Below are 15,779 nucleotides of genomic sequence, written 5' to 3'. Positions count from 1 at the left end.
ATTTTAGTTGAATTAAGTATTTTTTTCAAAAGTTTTCTCTTCTGTACTCAGTTTTTGTAAAATTTACCAGCCACTTCTGCACCCAAGTATTATTATTTTAATTTCTCTCTTTTAGGACATGTGCCCACTGGTCTGAAATGCCATCCTGACCAAGAACATCTGGTTTACCCTCTGGGCTGCACAGTCCTCATTCAGGCAATAAATACTCAAGAACAGAATTTCCTGCATGGACATGGCAACAACATCTCCTGTGTTACCATCTCCAAGAGTGGGATGTACATTGCCTCTGGACAAGTCACATTCATGGGCTTCAAGGTGAAAACATTGAAAATAGCTCTTAGTGAAGGGATTTAGAGGTGCCTCCCTAGAAAAGCCACCTGCTTCCGGCTGGCTCTGTGCTGCCTCCTGTTTTGACTCTTCCTCCTCCTCTTCTGCTCGGCTTCTCCTTGATCTGATTTCTTTCTCAGGCTGAGAATGAAGGAATCTGGTGTTCGTACACCCGATACTGCAGCTTGTGGCTGATAATGCCCGGTCCCTTCTTAAAACTCTTTCTGTTTTGTTCTTGTCATATTTGTAAGCCATGTTCTAATTTCTAGAAAAGTTATGTTACTGGTTCCTTTTCACTGAGAGAGGTAGCGATCTCCTCAAAGCCTGTTTATGATCTGACCGTGTGTTCTTGCCTCCAGGCAGATATCATTTTGTGGGATTATAAGAAAAGGGAGCTGATTGCTCGGCTGTCACTTCACAAGGGCAAAGTTGAAGATCTGACCTTTTCACCCAATGATTTGTACTTGGTATCACTAGGAGGCCCAGACGACGGAAGGTAATGAGCAAAACTTACGTGTTTTCGACCAGGCATATTTCTAGATGTATCAAGTACCCTCCTCACCTCGAACATTCCCTCTTGGCCCATCTATATTTGAGTGGGTGTTGTGTGAAAAGCCAATGCAGAAAATACCATAGAATAGCAGTTTTGCAATCTGGCTGTGCACTCCACTGTGGAGCTCCAGGAAATGACTGATACCTGATTGCACCTTCAGAGAGTTTGATTTGATCGGCCTGGGCTTTAGGAGTTTAAAAGCTTCCCCAGTGATTCTAATATGCAGCTAAATTTTAGAACCTTTGCTGTAAACAAAAGATGACATCATCATCATCATCATCATCATCAAAGACAACAGCTAATTTTGGGGGAGCGCTTACCATGTGATGGGTGTGTGTTGAGCACTTTAACTGCACTATCTCATTTAAGCTTCCTGACTCCGTGAGCTGTGGTGGCCATGACAGGTGAGGAACTTATGTCACCAGCTGGTAAGTAGCAGAGCTGGGAGACAAACCCTGGCACTGTGATCCAGCGGTAGCACTTTTACCTTGCCTTGCCAAGACATGACCTTTGCTCTCAAGGAACTCATAGTCATGTTTAGTAGGCAGAGAATACATACAAATGAAACTGGAGGAGTAGAGGGGAGTTTTCAAAAGTGTTTTATTAGGGAGAACAATCAATGCAGCATATATTCCTATGTAAATGCTAAAGGAACATAGTCTGCTTAAAGAAAATTGGGGGATGTTGAGAAAAACATTCTAAAGAAAGTTTCCTTTCTGAAACTTTCCTGTATTAGAAAAATGCAATATAGTCATCCCTGAGTAGTCACGATGGACAGGAAGATGGGGTTCTGCGGATTGGTTTTGGACAATTAGAAATCAACCCTGAATCTGTGGGCAAGTACATTCTATGCAAACCACCTGGCTTCTACACAGAGAGAGAGAAACAGAAGGGATGCAGTGGATATTCTACAGTTTGCATGTGTATATATATTTATATATTTTTTTATTAAGGTATCACTGATATACACTTTTATGAAGGTTTCACATGAAAAACATTATAGTTACTACTTTCACCCATATTATGAAATCCCCTCACGCACCCCTTTGCAGTCACTGTCCATCAGCATAGTTAGATGCCATTAGAGTCACTACATGTCTTCTCTCTGCTATACTGCCTTCCCCATGACCATTTTGCTGAGAATTTTTATCATGAATGGATGTTGAATTTTGTCGAATGGATCATCTATGGAGATGATCATGTGGTTTTTCTCCTTATTTTCACTGTTGTAGTGGATGATGTTGATGGATTTTCGAATATTGTACCATTCTTGCATCCCTGGAATAAATCCTACTTGATCATGATGGATGATCTTTTTGATGTATTTTTGAATTTGGTTTGCTAATATTTTGTTGAGTATTTTTACATCTATGTTCATCAGGGATATTGGTCTGTAATTTCCTGAGGTAGGCCTGTATTACAATATATTTCCCTCTAAGCATGGCCTTCACTGCATCCCACAGATTTTTGCAATGTTTAATTATTATTGTCATTTGTCTCCATATATTGCTTGAGTTTTTATTTGGTCATTGATCCATTGATTGTTTAGGAGCATGTTGTTAAGTCTCAATTTGTTTGTGGGCTTTTTGTTTTCTTTGCATAATTTATTTCTAGTTTCATACCTTTGTGGTCTAAAAAGCTGATTAGTATAATTTCAATCTTTAAAAAATTTTTAAAATTATTTTGGTATCATTAATATACACTTACATGAGCAACATTGTGGTTACTAGATTCCCTCCATTATCAAGTCTCCACCACATACCCCATTACAGTCACTGTCCATCAGCATAGTAAGATGCTATAGAATCACTACTTGTCTTCTCTGTGTTATACTGCCTTCCCTGTGCCACCCCCCTACATTATGTGTGCTAATTGTAATACCCCTTCAATCTTTTTTAATTTACTGAGGCTCTTTTTGTGACCTAGTATATGATCTATTCTTGAAAATGTTCCATGTGCACTTGAGAAGAATGTGTATCCTGCTGCTTTTGGGTGGAGTGTTCTGTAGATGTCTATTAGAACCATCTATTCTAATGTGTTGTTCAGTGCCTCTGTGTCCTTACTTATTTTCTGTCTGGTTGATCTGTCCTTTGGAGTGAGTGATGTGTTGAAGTCTCCTAAAATGAATGCATTGCATTCTGTTTCCCCCTTTAATTCTGTTAGTGTTTGTTTCACCTATGTAGGTGCTCCTATGTTAGGTGCATATTTATAATGGTTATATCCTCTTGTTGGACTGACCCCTTTATCATTATATAATGTCCTTCTTTGTCTCTTGTGACTTTCTTTGTTTTGAAGTCTATTTTGTCTGATACAAGTACTGCAACTCCTGCGTTTTTCTCAAGATTAGTTGCATTAAATATCTTTTTCCATCCCTTCACTTTTAGTCTGTGTATGTCTTTGGGTTTGAAGTGAGTCTCTTGTAGGCAGCATATAAATGGGTCTTGTTTTTTTATCCATTCAGTGACTCTATATCTTTTGATGGTTCATTCAGACCATTTACATTTAGGGTGATTATTGATAGATTTGTATTTACTGCCATTGCAGGTTTTCGATTCATGGTTACCAAAGGTTCAAGGGTAACTTCCTTCCTATCTAACATTCTAACTTAACTCACTTAGTATGCTATTACAAGCACAGTCTAAACATTCTTTTTTTATTTCCTACTTTTTCTTCCTCCTCCATTCTTTATATATTAGGTATCATATTCTGTACCTTCATCTATCCCTTGACTGACTTTGGGGGTAGTTGATTTAATTTTGCATTTTTTTATTAGTTAATTGTTCTACTTTCCTTACTGTGGTTTTATTTTCCCTGGTGACAGATACTTAGCCTTAGGAACTTTCCATCTAGAACAGTCTCTCCAAAATACACTGTAGAGACAGATTGTGGGAAGGAAATTCTCTCAACTTTTGCTTATGTAGAAATTGTTTAATCCCTCCTTCACATTTAAATGATAATGTTGCTTGGTAGAGTATTCTTGGTTGAACGCCCTTCTGTTTCACTGCATTCAATATTTTATGCCACTCCCTTCTGGCCTGTAAGGTTTCTTTTGAGAAGTCTGATGATAGCCTGATGGGTTTTCCTTTGTATGTTATCTTTTTTCTCTCTCTGGCTGCTTTTAATCCTCTGTCCTTATCCTTGATCTTTGCCATTTTAATTATTATTTGTCTTGGTGTTGTTTTCCTTGGGTCCCTTGTGTTAGGATATCTGTGCACTGCTATGGCCTGAGAGACTATCTCCTTCCCCAGATTTGGGAAGTTTTCAGCAATTACCTCCTCAAAGACACTTTCTATCCCTTTTTCTCTCTATTTCTCTTCTGGTACTCCTGTAATGTGAATATTGTTCCTTTTGGATTGTTCGCACAGTTCTCTCAATATTCTTTCATTCTTAGAGATCCTTTTTTATCTCTGTGCCTCAGCTTCTTTGTGTACCTGTTTTCTAATTTCTGTTTCATTTACTGACTCCTCTACATCATCTAATCTGCTTTAAAATCCTTCCATTGTATGTTTCACTTTGGATACTATATTTTTCAAAATTTCTATCTCATTCTTGAATTCCTCACTGAGTTCTTTAATATTTTTCTATAGCTCCATGAGCATGTTTATGATTTTTATTTTGAAGTCTCTTTCAGGAAGATTGGTGAGTTCAGTTTCACTTGGCCCTGTTTCTGGTGTTTGTGGGATTTTGGTTTGTACCAGGGTCTTTGACGTTTCATATTGGTACGTGGCACCCTCTAGTGCCCAGAAGCTCTACTCTCTGGAGATGCCCAGCCCCTGGAGCGATGGTGGTGGTTGCAGGCGAGCAGTGCTGGTGCCTGCCAGAGAAAAGACCTCTTTCCTGCTCCCCCGCTGTAGTGCTGCCTCCACTGTCAGGGCCAGTGGGCCGAGTGTGCAGGGAGGAGCCTCTATGCTAGGCACTTGTAGCTGCCATAGGCAGGGCCACCCTCTGGCTGGCCTGGTGCAATGGCAGGGGCAGCTGGTTTGTAAGCCGATGCCAGCCAGGAGGAAAGAGCAGCAAGCAGGCTGCCTATCATGGTGGGAGTCCTCATAGCTGAATTTCCAGCCATGGGCATGGAGCGCCTGAAGCTCCTGAAAGTTCCCAAACTCCTGGGCTGAGTGTGCCAGGATGATTTTGTCCTCCTCTCCTGTATCCTGAGCAGCAAGCTCTGTGCAATCCTTGCCCCTTTTGCAGCCCTCTCACTGTTAGGAAGTCTCTCAGACTGCCCGCCTTTCTTTTGTCCCAGAGTGGCTGGTTCTGGGTGCCTGTTCTCCACAAGTGGCTGGAATCACAGTCTCTCCAAGTATTCCACCTGTCTTAGTTTTCCAATCCCGCTAATCTCCAGAGCACCATGTGATGTAGGTTTGTGCTCCAGAGCAGATCTCCATGGATGGGTGTTCAGCAGTCCTAGGACTCTCCCCACTCCATTTATCTTCCTCCCACCAGTGAGCTGGTGTGGGGGAAGGGCTTGGGTCCCACCGGATCAGGGCTTTGGTACTTTACCATTTTCTGGTGAGGTCTGCTCTGCTCCCCAGGTGTAGACAGTCCACTACAGCCTTCTTTTTTGTTGTTCTTTCAGGATTAGTTGTTTGGTGTATTTTCATATTATATGTGGTTTTGGAGGAGGTTTCTGTCTCACCACTTACACTGCCATCTTTAAGCCTATCTTCCCATATATTTTTAAATATATTGTAATCTGTGTATGAAAGTTTTTTGCTTAATGTTATCACACTACTAATGTAACACAATCTGCTTTTTGATTAACTTTATACCAAGGACATTGTCTATACATTATGTATACATAGAAACATATATCTCACTCTTTGCAATGGCTGCAAGGTATTCCATCACATGGCTGAGCTACAATTTGTTTAGCTAACTCTATGTCAGTGCCTTTTATTTATCTTTAAATTTTAAACTTGTTTTTGAAAAATTAAAGCTATACCTACCTTTCCATGGTTAATAAAGAGCTATGAAGCGTTCTACTCTTGGGAGGTACTTGGAATCCTTTTTTATAGCTTTATTGAGATATATTTCACATACCATGCAATACCCTTAAGGTGTACAGTTAAGTGGTTTTTAGTATAGTGATTAGTTGACTGGGGTTTTGGGCTTTTTTTCCCCAGAATCCTTCCCTAAGGAAATGTGTTGTGCCACCATCACTACAATCAATTTTAGAACATATTCAACACCCCAGAAAGAACTGTCATGCCCATTAGCAGTCACTCCCCATTCCTGTTCCATCACTACACATCCCAGCCCCAGGCAACCCTAATCTACTTTATGTCTCTGTAGATTTGCCTGCTCTTGACATTTCACCTTAATGGAATCACACAATATGTGGCCTTTTGTGGCTTCTTTCATTTAGCGTAATGTTTTCAAAGTTCATCCATATTGTGGCATTTATCAGTAGTTCATACTTTTTTATTGTCAAATAATATTCTACTGTATGAATATACCACATTTTCTTTATCTATGAGTTGTTGGATTTTGGAGTCTTTTCTACTTGTTGATTATTTTTAGTGATGCTGCTGTGGACTAAGTGGATGTTCCTATGTCCAGGATCCTCACCTGGCCCTAAACTACTTGATGATGTAATTGGCCTACTGCTAGGCTAATGCTCCCACACCCGTAGGCAAGGAGCTATTATCCACTAAGTCACTATATAAAGAGCTCCGCCCAGTGCTCCAGACAGAGGCAGAGACGGAAGTGGATTACAGACCTGCAGACTGCTGGATACAGACATGATTCTACTGCTTGACTTACCACCATGAGAATAAAGCTGGATAAACCCTTTTAACCCAAGAATGTTCCATTGTCATTTCCTGATCTCACTGAATCCACAGTGAACTTGTCCGAAGCTGAAACTCTAGTACATTCATGTACTAGATTTTGTGCAGATGAATGTTTTCATTTTTCTTAGGTATAAAGTGCTTGGTTTTAAGAGCCTTTTTTCAGTTCACCTAGTTTTCATAACTTTTTAAGTGATATGCCTCCCCCTTTTTTCCACTTTAGATGGTATCTATCAATTTCCTACTAAGAAAAAGAATTTATGGCTCTTACACTACCTACTGTGCCCCCCATTTCTACTGATCTTGGTTATACCTTGATTTTAGACCACCTGTGTATTATATTCCACATGTAGAAAATTTGGGAAATATAAATGTGGCATGTTTTTACATTAACAAGGTTTGTAATATTTGCATTCTTTATCTTTAATATTTTTATTCAGATGTTAACACAACACCCTCTCCCCAGCATTTTTGGTGTTATTATCCAAACACCATTCACCTTAGGACTTAGTGTATGTCTGCACCCAGACAGAAGGAAGTGGAACCTAAAGCAGTGCTTCTCAATGTGTGGTTCCCAGACCAGCAGCAGCAGCATACTTGGGACTTTTTAGAAAAGCAAATTCTCAGGCCCTACCCCAGAGCTGCTGAGTCAGAAGCTCTGGGAACAGGTCCTAGCTGTCTGTTCAACATGCCCTCCAAGTGATTCCGATACACACTCAAATTTGAGAACACTGTCTTATGTATCCTCTTTATTTCATTTTTTTCTGGAGTATTCCCCAAGGTAATTTTTACACAAGATGAGTAGGTGGTAAAATTTTATGCCTCAAATATCTGAAAATGCTTTTATTTTCATATCTGACTTGATTGATGGGCTCACTGGTTTCTAGCCTCATGACCAAAGTTCCTTCAAAACTTTTTAAGTCTCACCCCTTTTTATCGTCTAATATCCAGTGTGGTTGAGGAGATGTCTGGGGGGTGGGTGTCAATGTAATTCTTTCATTTCTTTGTAAGTCACCTGTTTTTTCTTTATAGAACCACTAAAGGAGCTGCTTCTTATTTTGAAAGCCTTCCTTGCCCTGACTTTTCTGTCCGCCTCGTTTCGGCAGTGTGGTGGTGTGGAGCATAGCCAAGAGAGAAGCCATCTGCGGCAGTGCTGCCGCGGGCCTCAATGTGGGGAACGCCACAACAGTGATCTTCTCGAGGTGCCGGGACGAGATGTTTGTTACTGCTGGCAAGTATGTGTCTGCAGTCAGGGTTTTCAGAACTCACAAGTCACTATATTTGCTTGTGCAGAAACCACGGTCATTCCAATTTGGGGGCACGTGTTTTTAGTCCTAGAGAAGTATATATCTTACATTATAATTTTCATGATTTTGTAGTCTTTACAGATCCTTTCAACTGCAAGTCTCTTAAATATGGTTATTTGAAAATTCTATGCTTCCTGCTGAAAAGGTTCTGTTTATTTGCTAAATTCATTTCAGGTTCTTATCTGTTTATTACTGATAACACATAGCGTGCAATCCATGCTCATCAAGGAATTTGCACAGCTGCACAGATTCACTTACTGGATGATGTTTCTTACCACCTGTTCTTGATTTAGGTCTCATGAAATGATAGGTCAGAGATGAACTGTGACAGGAAGTTTCAGATGTTTGACTATTAGCCTTATGAGATAATTTCCAGTAGAGTCAGCTTTAACCAGCTAATGGGGCCCAAGCTGAAGGTCTGAACAGAGGCCAGCATCTGTCTAACAGAAGAAATTAATTTACAGATTCACCAATCAGAGCCCTGTTTGGAGTTTGAAGGGAAAACCAAGCCTGTACAAAATCATCCTCTTTTGTATCATATACCAGTTCAAAAGTAAAAAATCTGTGCATGTAGAGTTGAGATATATGCTGGTGGGACTGGCCTTTTCACCCCATCTGTGTGTCCTGTCTGTGAAAGGCATGCATTGGTGGCCACTTTTCCAGCCAGAATGAAGAATTTGTGCTACTTTATATCTGTACTGTTTCCTGTCCCCACCTTATGATATGCAGCATACATTCGTTCTGTGGCTAATTGAGGAAGGATTTCTCCAGAGGCCATGAAACTACCTGGCTATCAGGAAAGCCAGTTAGGGAGCAGATGCTATTAGGCCAGTACTCTGATCCTAAAGCAGCTGACCATGTCCTGCCCTGTTGGGAGGCCACTGGTGACCAGGAAACTCTTAAGCTCTTTCAAGGTTCAGCCCCCTTCAGCTGCGGAGCAGTTTCACCAGGCCTTTGTTTTATGGGGGTCTATCCACTCCTCAGCGGCTGCTTTAGCAGCAGGCATCAGCTCATTCTGATAGCCATGCCATGGACAAGATTTCTCCAGGCGTCAAAACTTGAATTTAAGTTAAAAAAATCATTTTAGGACAATTTCTATACTGCATCTGCTTTAATTTCATGTGACACTGATAACTGAGAAAATGTAAACACCATTACATAACATTTCTGGTATGGTGCCCACATGCCCTGGTTGACCATATGGCCCCAATTTCAGGGATCCCATTATTTTGTGTCCCCCATGAGATAACCTGCAAACTCCAATATCTTAGCAGCCAAATGACGTCTGCCAGGAAGGACATGGAAAAGCTAATTTTTTGGGAAAGTACTCAAAATAAGTATGTATATAAGATATATGTGTGCATTCAGATAAAGAATTCAAAATACTTATTGAGCACTTACTTTGAGCCTAACTCTGGAGGCTAAAAAAAAAAAGGAAAACAACTTAATTGATACATTGTTTAATTAGCCTTTTCTGCCTTAGGATATTAGCTGAAGTCTTTGTGATATTGACTGTGACATTTTTATACAATTATTAATTCAGATTAACTCTACATGCCATGATTAAGTACCAATTATATACCAAGTCTTGTGTTAGGTGCTGATTTTGACTCTTAGTTGCTTAGTCTCATTTATCCTTCCTTGAATGAAGTGCTTCCCTTTTAAAAATGTCCTCACAACTCAATACCTTGAAAGCAACATACTTCATGAACCGGGGTTTGTTTTTCATTTGTTTATTTGTTTATATTTATGTTGGTTCATATTACAGTAGAGAGTATTCACTTTAAAGTGAGAGAAAGGTAGGTGTGAATCCCTGCCGTGCTGTGTTTGGGCTCTGTGTTTTCTCATTTGGAGACTGGGGATCCATAAAATCTGTCCCATCCAGTGGTTGTGAGGACTGAGTGGAAGATTGTAGGCAGAGCCCTAGGCCATCACAAACCCTCAAAAATACCTAGTTCTGTTCAGCTTGTTCTTCAAGAGAATACAGAAAACAGAGAAGAGAGGAAGCAGCTATTCAATGGATATTCATTTGATTGTGAGTTTTTCTGCAGTGGAACAATTCGAGTATGGGAACTGGATCTCCCAAATAGGAAAATCTGGCCAACTGAGTGCCAAACAGGACAGATGAAAAGAATTGTCATGAGTATTACAGTAAGTATTACTTTAAGTGTTATTGTAAGTAACTATATTAGTACAAGGTCCTAACATAACTGACCAAGGCGTGTGTGTGTATGTGTGTACATACACGTGTGCATGTGCCTTGGGCGGGGGAGTAGAGAGGTGAGGTCTGGACACGTGGGATGTTAATTGAGAGGCACAGGTGAGGGAGAGCCTTACTTCCAGGACTCCCTTCAGAAGTTAGAAAGGAGCTGCCCAGACACAGCCCTGGGACTGTCTTCTTTTACTGGAACTGGACTGTCATTAGACACTGGGAACCTGCCTCACCTAGAGGGAAGCAGTGTAGCCAGTGGGTACTCAGAGGCCACAGCACATCCCTATGCCACTTAGGTTATTTCTGCCACTGGAAATGAAGTGTCTAAAATAAAACTCTTTGTTGAAATGCAGCCTCTTGTGAAAAGAGGAATTAGTCATGTGTTTTTAATGTGGACTCATACATTCATAAATATAACTCCATTTTCCATTGACTTGTTCCTTCTGTTTAATGCATAATCATTTTATGAATATAGACTTTGGAAAATGAGATAAAGTGAATGTGTAATCTCTCTGGAAGAGCACACCTTCATCCGAGGAACCCTTTGGAGGTGTCTCAGGAATCGAACTGGCAGGGTATGCATACACATGAGACACAAATAGGCGTCCAGTGAAATGCACAGGCTAGTACGAGTCTAATATTTCCTCCAGGTCTGAGTCTAACCCTGATTCTGCTCCCTCAGAGTTCTTCTTACCAATCTTTGAGTCTGAGGAAGTGAAAGTAGCTGTGAGCACCTTTGTAGGTCTTCATGGGGTTTCAGAGAAAGTTCTTCCCATCCCTGATCAGGGGCTCATGGCATCACTGGGGAAACCCAGTCTTCAGGTTGCTTTATTCTCTCTGATCCCCAGATGGCCAGTGATGACAGTTTTTTCTACATTGGCACCACAACTGGAGATATTCTGAAAATGAACCCAAGGACTAAACTGCTAGTAGACACTGGGCCTGCGAAGGACAAATTCAGTCTGGTGAGTAGACAACATCACATAAAATTCTGCTCTGGCTTGTTGTTATCTAGTGATTTCTTGCCTCCGTTGGTAGCACAGACTTACATCAAGAAAAAGTTCATGGTGTATCCAAAGCCCAAAACCACCAGGGGCATTGACTGGTTCCCTAAGCCCTTGTCTCTGGTTATATTCAGGGCAGAGGTATTCGTAAGGTGTCCTCAGTTAGGGAATCAGAACTACACCTTTTCCCACATCTGCAAAGCATAGGCCTGTGGCTTTGAGATTTGTACCTACATTGGGTCCAGCATTTGGGCAGGCTTGTTGCCACATGTATGAGGACTGTGATCTTTGATCTGCAAGACTGTCTATATGTATATATATGTATATATAAATTTTTTTCTAATCTTAGATTAGAAATAACTATATCTTATGTTTTAGCCTCAACCACTGTTATATCATGAATAAGACCTAAACATTTTCAATTGTTTCTATTTGCAGAATTCCTAATGATTCTAGTTAAAAGTTCAATAAAAGACTGACATTTAAACCAAAATTAAAAGCCTATGATCAAAGGGTGAGTTTCCTGAATAAGTGCTTCTATTTTTAGTACCTCCAGAGAATTACAAGGGTTGGTTCTACTAAACTTTGAATCTGAAAGCTGTGCTAGGGTCTGCACCTGCCTCTCTCAGGTACGGTAATAGAACAGATGGTTCCAACTAAGCTTAGATACTTTCCTACTTAGAAGATATTCCCAGGAAACTGAAATATTGCACCGTGTTCCTGGGAAGATATCAGAGTTTTCTTAATCACACAACCATTTAATAGTCAAGATTTATGGAGATGCCTAAGAGTGGGAGAAAACTATAGTAGAGGTAGAGAAGAGTTTAGAAATAATCCTACAGGACATCAAGGTATGGACTAGTTCACTGTTTTTCAAATTATTTTTAGGAAAGAGATTCTAATACATTAAACAGATCAGTTTACAGGAGGGCAAGGCTTAGAGCCCAGCCACTTCCCACTCCTGAGGCACCTCCAAAGGGCTCCGTAAAACACTTCGTGGAAAATACTGATCCAGCTCTTTTTGCCTCCCCAGCACTTGGTATCTAAGTGCCTTTCCAAAGAAGAAGCCAGCTCTCTCAGTGTTCCTCCAACTTTGGTACTTAAATGCCATCCTTGGTGGCACTATGGATGATTTAATTCCTAACCATTCCGGTCTGATGGTAAATTCTACAAAGCAGTGGTTCCAAGATGCATTTTCTTCACGTGGAAAGAAAATAATTCTTATGGATGAATAGATAGGAGGCATCATTGAAGACATTTGGTTGGAATATCATGTCCTTTTGGGCAGTTACCCATTTTGAAACTCTACTTTAATGTTTGCTCTATGGTTAGAGAGGTAAATAATTGGAATGGTGTCCAATGGACCTATTAGGCATACAGCACTAGAATGAAGATGATGATGATGCTAATAATAATAATAATAATATTAAAAACAGTACATGGCCAATAAATGTCCAGACATGGAATGAAGCACCATTATCTCATTCGATCCTCACCACAATCTGATGAGATAGGTACCATTTCAAACCTGCTTTACGGATGAAGAAAGTGAACCACATACCATTTGAGATTTCATGGCCAGCAAGTAGTAGAGCTGAGATGTGAACTCAGGCCGACTGGTTCCAGGACTTCTACTCTGACCAATATCGTCTATAGTTCCAAAATGGTGTATTTGGGAATTACACACAGGTGACTTTGAGGCTCCATTGAACTCTTTATCCCTGCTTCCCCAAACTTCCGAACAAATGCTAATAAGAATATTCAGTCCAGAGATGATTCCTCGCTGGCCAGGCATTCATCCCCTCGTCTTGCTGCAGCACTTTTAGAATTGGGTGAAGCACATAATTCTGATTCATACCTTCATATTCTTGAGCCTTGGCTTCTCTTTTCAAACATCATGAAATGCCCTTTGAACCAGAACAGGTAAAATACAATTTAATGTATCTCGAAAGGATGTAATACTTGTTTCATAATATCAAGTGTCATTAAGACACAAACCTATAAAGTCATTAGCTATATTATTATTGAAAGTTTTAAAAGAAAATGTTGGTCATGCACAGTTTAAAATTAGAGCTCCAGAGTAGGTGCTATAAAAAGGCCATCGTACATCTGCAAACTTTGAAGATGACTTTGAATTTGAACATTTCCTGTTATGGTGAGATTATGTACTGCATGCTTCAGTTCAGGAAATAGAGTCACCAGCAATATGGAGTGTGTCATGCTTTCTTTGGATGTCGAATACAGTCTCTTTGCTCCAGAAGAATTAAGTTCTGGTGCAAACAGTGGCAGCTAAGGAACTAATGGTGTGGCTGTGCTTACTTATGCCTTTTGCTCTAACTTTGAGTGGGTACAAAGTGCTAATTCTTAATACATTCAAAGCACACAGGTGGTTCCAAAGGGAGGAAGTTTGGGAAGCCTGTTTGCTCCCTGCAGGCCCAGGAGGGCTACTTCCAGTTGGTACCGAGCCCTTTTGGCCGGCCCCACGGTGCACCCCAGGCAGTACCACCAGGAGCTTCACCCAAGCAATGTGTGGCTTCATTACATGTCCCCGCCAGGCCCATTGTGTCAAGTTTGCATTGATTCCTAAGGAGGAAACCCTCTGTGCTTTTTCTCAATGCTGTTTCTCCCCACAGGGAGTGTCAGCTATCAAGTGCCTGAAGATGGGGGGTTTGTTAGTGGGTTCTGGAGCCGGACTGCTGGTCTTCTGTAAAAGTCCCACCTACAAACCCATCAAGTAAGTTCCAGGCTTCACAGGTGGTGGGATGGGGAGAGACTCAGCAGAGGGAGGTTTGCTTAAAGTCAGCAACTAAGCTATACTGGCAAAGTGGTATTTGGTTAAAGAATTCCTCTTACTGTTAAAATTAGTAGTTGGAATTACAACAGATGGTGGTTTCTTTACCGATGAGAAGACAATGGCTTATGCTGAATCCAGCCAAAGTAGCTCACTATTGCCCAGGCAGACACTGCCCTTCTAATAAGTATGTAAATTATTATTTAGCTAATACATTGAGCAGTGACAGAGAAAATATGCTGTTATAAATGTATCCAACAAATAACCTGAAATTTCAGACTTTCAAAATTTTTTTATTCAATGAAATTTATTCTGTAATGGGTACCTATTACATAGGTAGATAGCCGGCACTATGCTAGTAGCCAATACATTGGAATACAAGTTTTAATACAAACAACCAACAATCCCAGCTATTTCTATGTACGAGCTACTATGCTATGTACTTTTCCTGGCTTATCTAATTCAAATAAAATGAAATAAAGCTTTATACATTGTCATTAACAAGTATTTATTGAGTACCTCCATCCAAATGTACTAATGCTATTAAAACGTAAAATAAGATATGGTCTTTGCCCTCCCAGAACCTGGTCTGGTTTGGAGATAAAAGTCACATGAAAAAGTCACTATAATACAGGATAATATAGAAACACAAATCTCATGATCCAGATAAAGTAAAATATATCATGGATGTTGTAGAGAAGATCAGAGAAGGGAGTGATCTTGTTGGATAGCGAGGTCAGGAAATATATTTCACAGAGGTGCAGAGGCAAAAGTTGAACTTAGCTTCAACAAAGTCAGATTCCCCTAGATATGCTCCATGTGACCTCTGCCAGCTCGAAGGAGGCCCGGGACCTGTGGATACCTTGCAGAAAAAAGCGGATGTAGTGTATGGGCTGTTTTCCTTCAGATCTGTATGGAGCACTCACTAGGTATGGGGGGATCTTCTGGGAATGTGTGGGGTATGCCAATGGCTAAAGCAAACAAAAATGAAGAAAAAAACCCCTGCCCTCATGGAGCTTACATTCGAGCAAGAGGGAAAAGACAGTAGAATAAATCAAATAAACAAGTAGTGCATAGTATTAAAGGGTGACGAGTACAGTGGAGACAAGTGGAGCAGGATGTAGGGAGACAGGTCCAGGTTTGAAGTGGGGGGCAGGGGACAGGCTGCAATTTTAAATTCAGAGCTCAGGATAGGCCTTACTGAGAATATATTTGGACCAGTTTTTTGTTTGTATGAAGGGAATAGGAGAGAGAGGCAACTTAAGAACAATGTTAGGTAGTCTGTGAATAGGTGAGGTAAGTATAAAAAATTAACCACTACCCCCCAAAAATAAAAAAACTAACCCCCTAATTTTTTAATTCCTTGTTTCTAATACACAAAAATTCCCCCTGGAATGAAGATAATTAGATTCAAAGCAGTTATTACAAGATTTCTAATATATGTTCCAAACTAACCTTCTGTGACAGCATAGGCTCAAATTGGATGGAGAGATTTCTGCCTCTTTGGGTTTTAATAGATTGAGGATGCAGCTCACATGAGGTCATGGAGAAGAGAAAGGGAAGTAGAAAGAGAAAACAGACCACCAGATCCCTGACTTTACCCCTAGAGTCCTGGGCTTTATCTTGTCTTCTAGAGAGCCCAGATGCCAATAGCCAGTATTTCCTGACAGCCCTCTATGGCCACATGTACATTACCTCCATTATCTCCAATCTTCACTACGACTCTGTAGAGGAGGAATTATTCTGTAGTTGAATAAACTGAGGTCCAGAGATTTTTGGCAGCTTTTCTAGAGTCA

General features: G+C 40.4%; 1 protein-coding gene across 1 annotated transcript in view; it reads left to right on the top strand.

The window, feature by feature from the left end:
* The window catches only part of LOC130683444 (cilia- and flagella-associated protein 52), a 47,432-nt gene that overhangs the window by 12,268 nt on the left and 19,385 nt on the right, over nucleotides 1-15,779 (top strand). The window contains exons 2-7 of the mRNA XM_057500878.1: nucleotides 116-315; nucleotides 687-823; nucleotides 7,776-7,904; nucleotides 10,028-10,127; nucleotides 11,037-11,153; nucleotides 13,826-13,926. Of these exons, the coding sequence (XP_057356861.1) occupies nucleotides 116-315; nucleotides 687-823; nucleotides 7,776-7,904; nucleotides 10,028-10,127; nucleotides 11,037-11,153; nucleotides 13,826-13,926 (784 nt within the window). The remainder of the gene's footprint in view (nucleotides 1-115; nucleotides 316-686; nucleotides 824-7,775; nucleotides 7,905-10,027; nucleotides 10,128-11,036; nucleotides 11,154-13,825; nucleotides 13,927-15,779) is intronic.

This window comes from Manis pentadactyla, chromosome 4, assembly GCF_030020395.1.
Source record: "Manis pentadactyla isolate mManPen7 chromosome 4, mManPen7.hap1, whole genome shotgun sequence".
NCBI classification, from domain to species: domain Eukaryota; kingdom Metazoa; phylum Chordata; class Mammalia; order Pholidota; family Manidae; genus Manis; species Manis pentadactyla.
The sequence above is the reverse complement of the archived record's forward strand: the minus strand, read 5'-3'. Positions and strand labels throughout refer to the sequence as shown.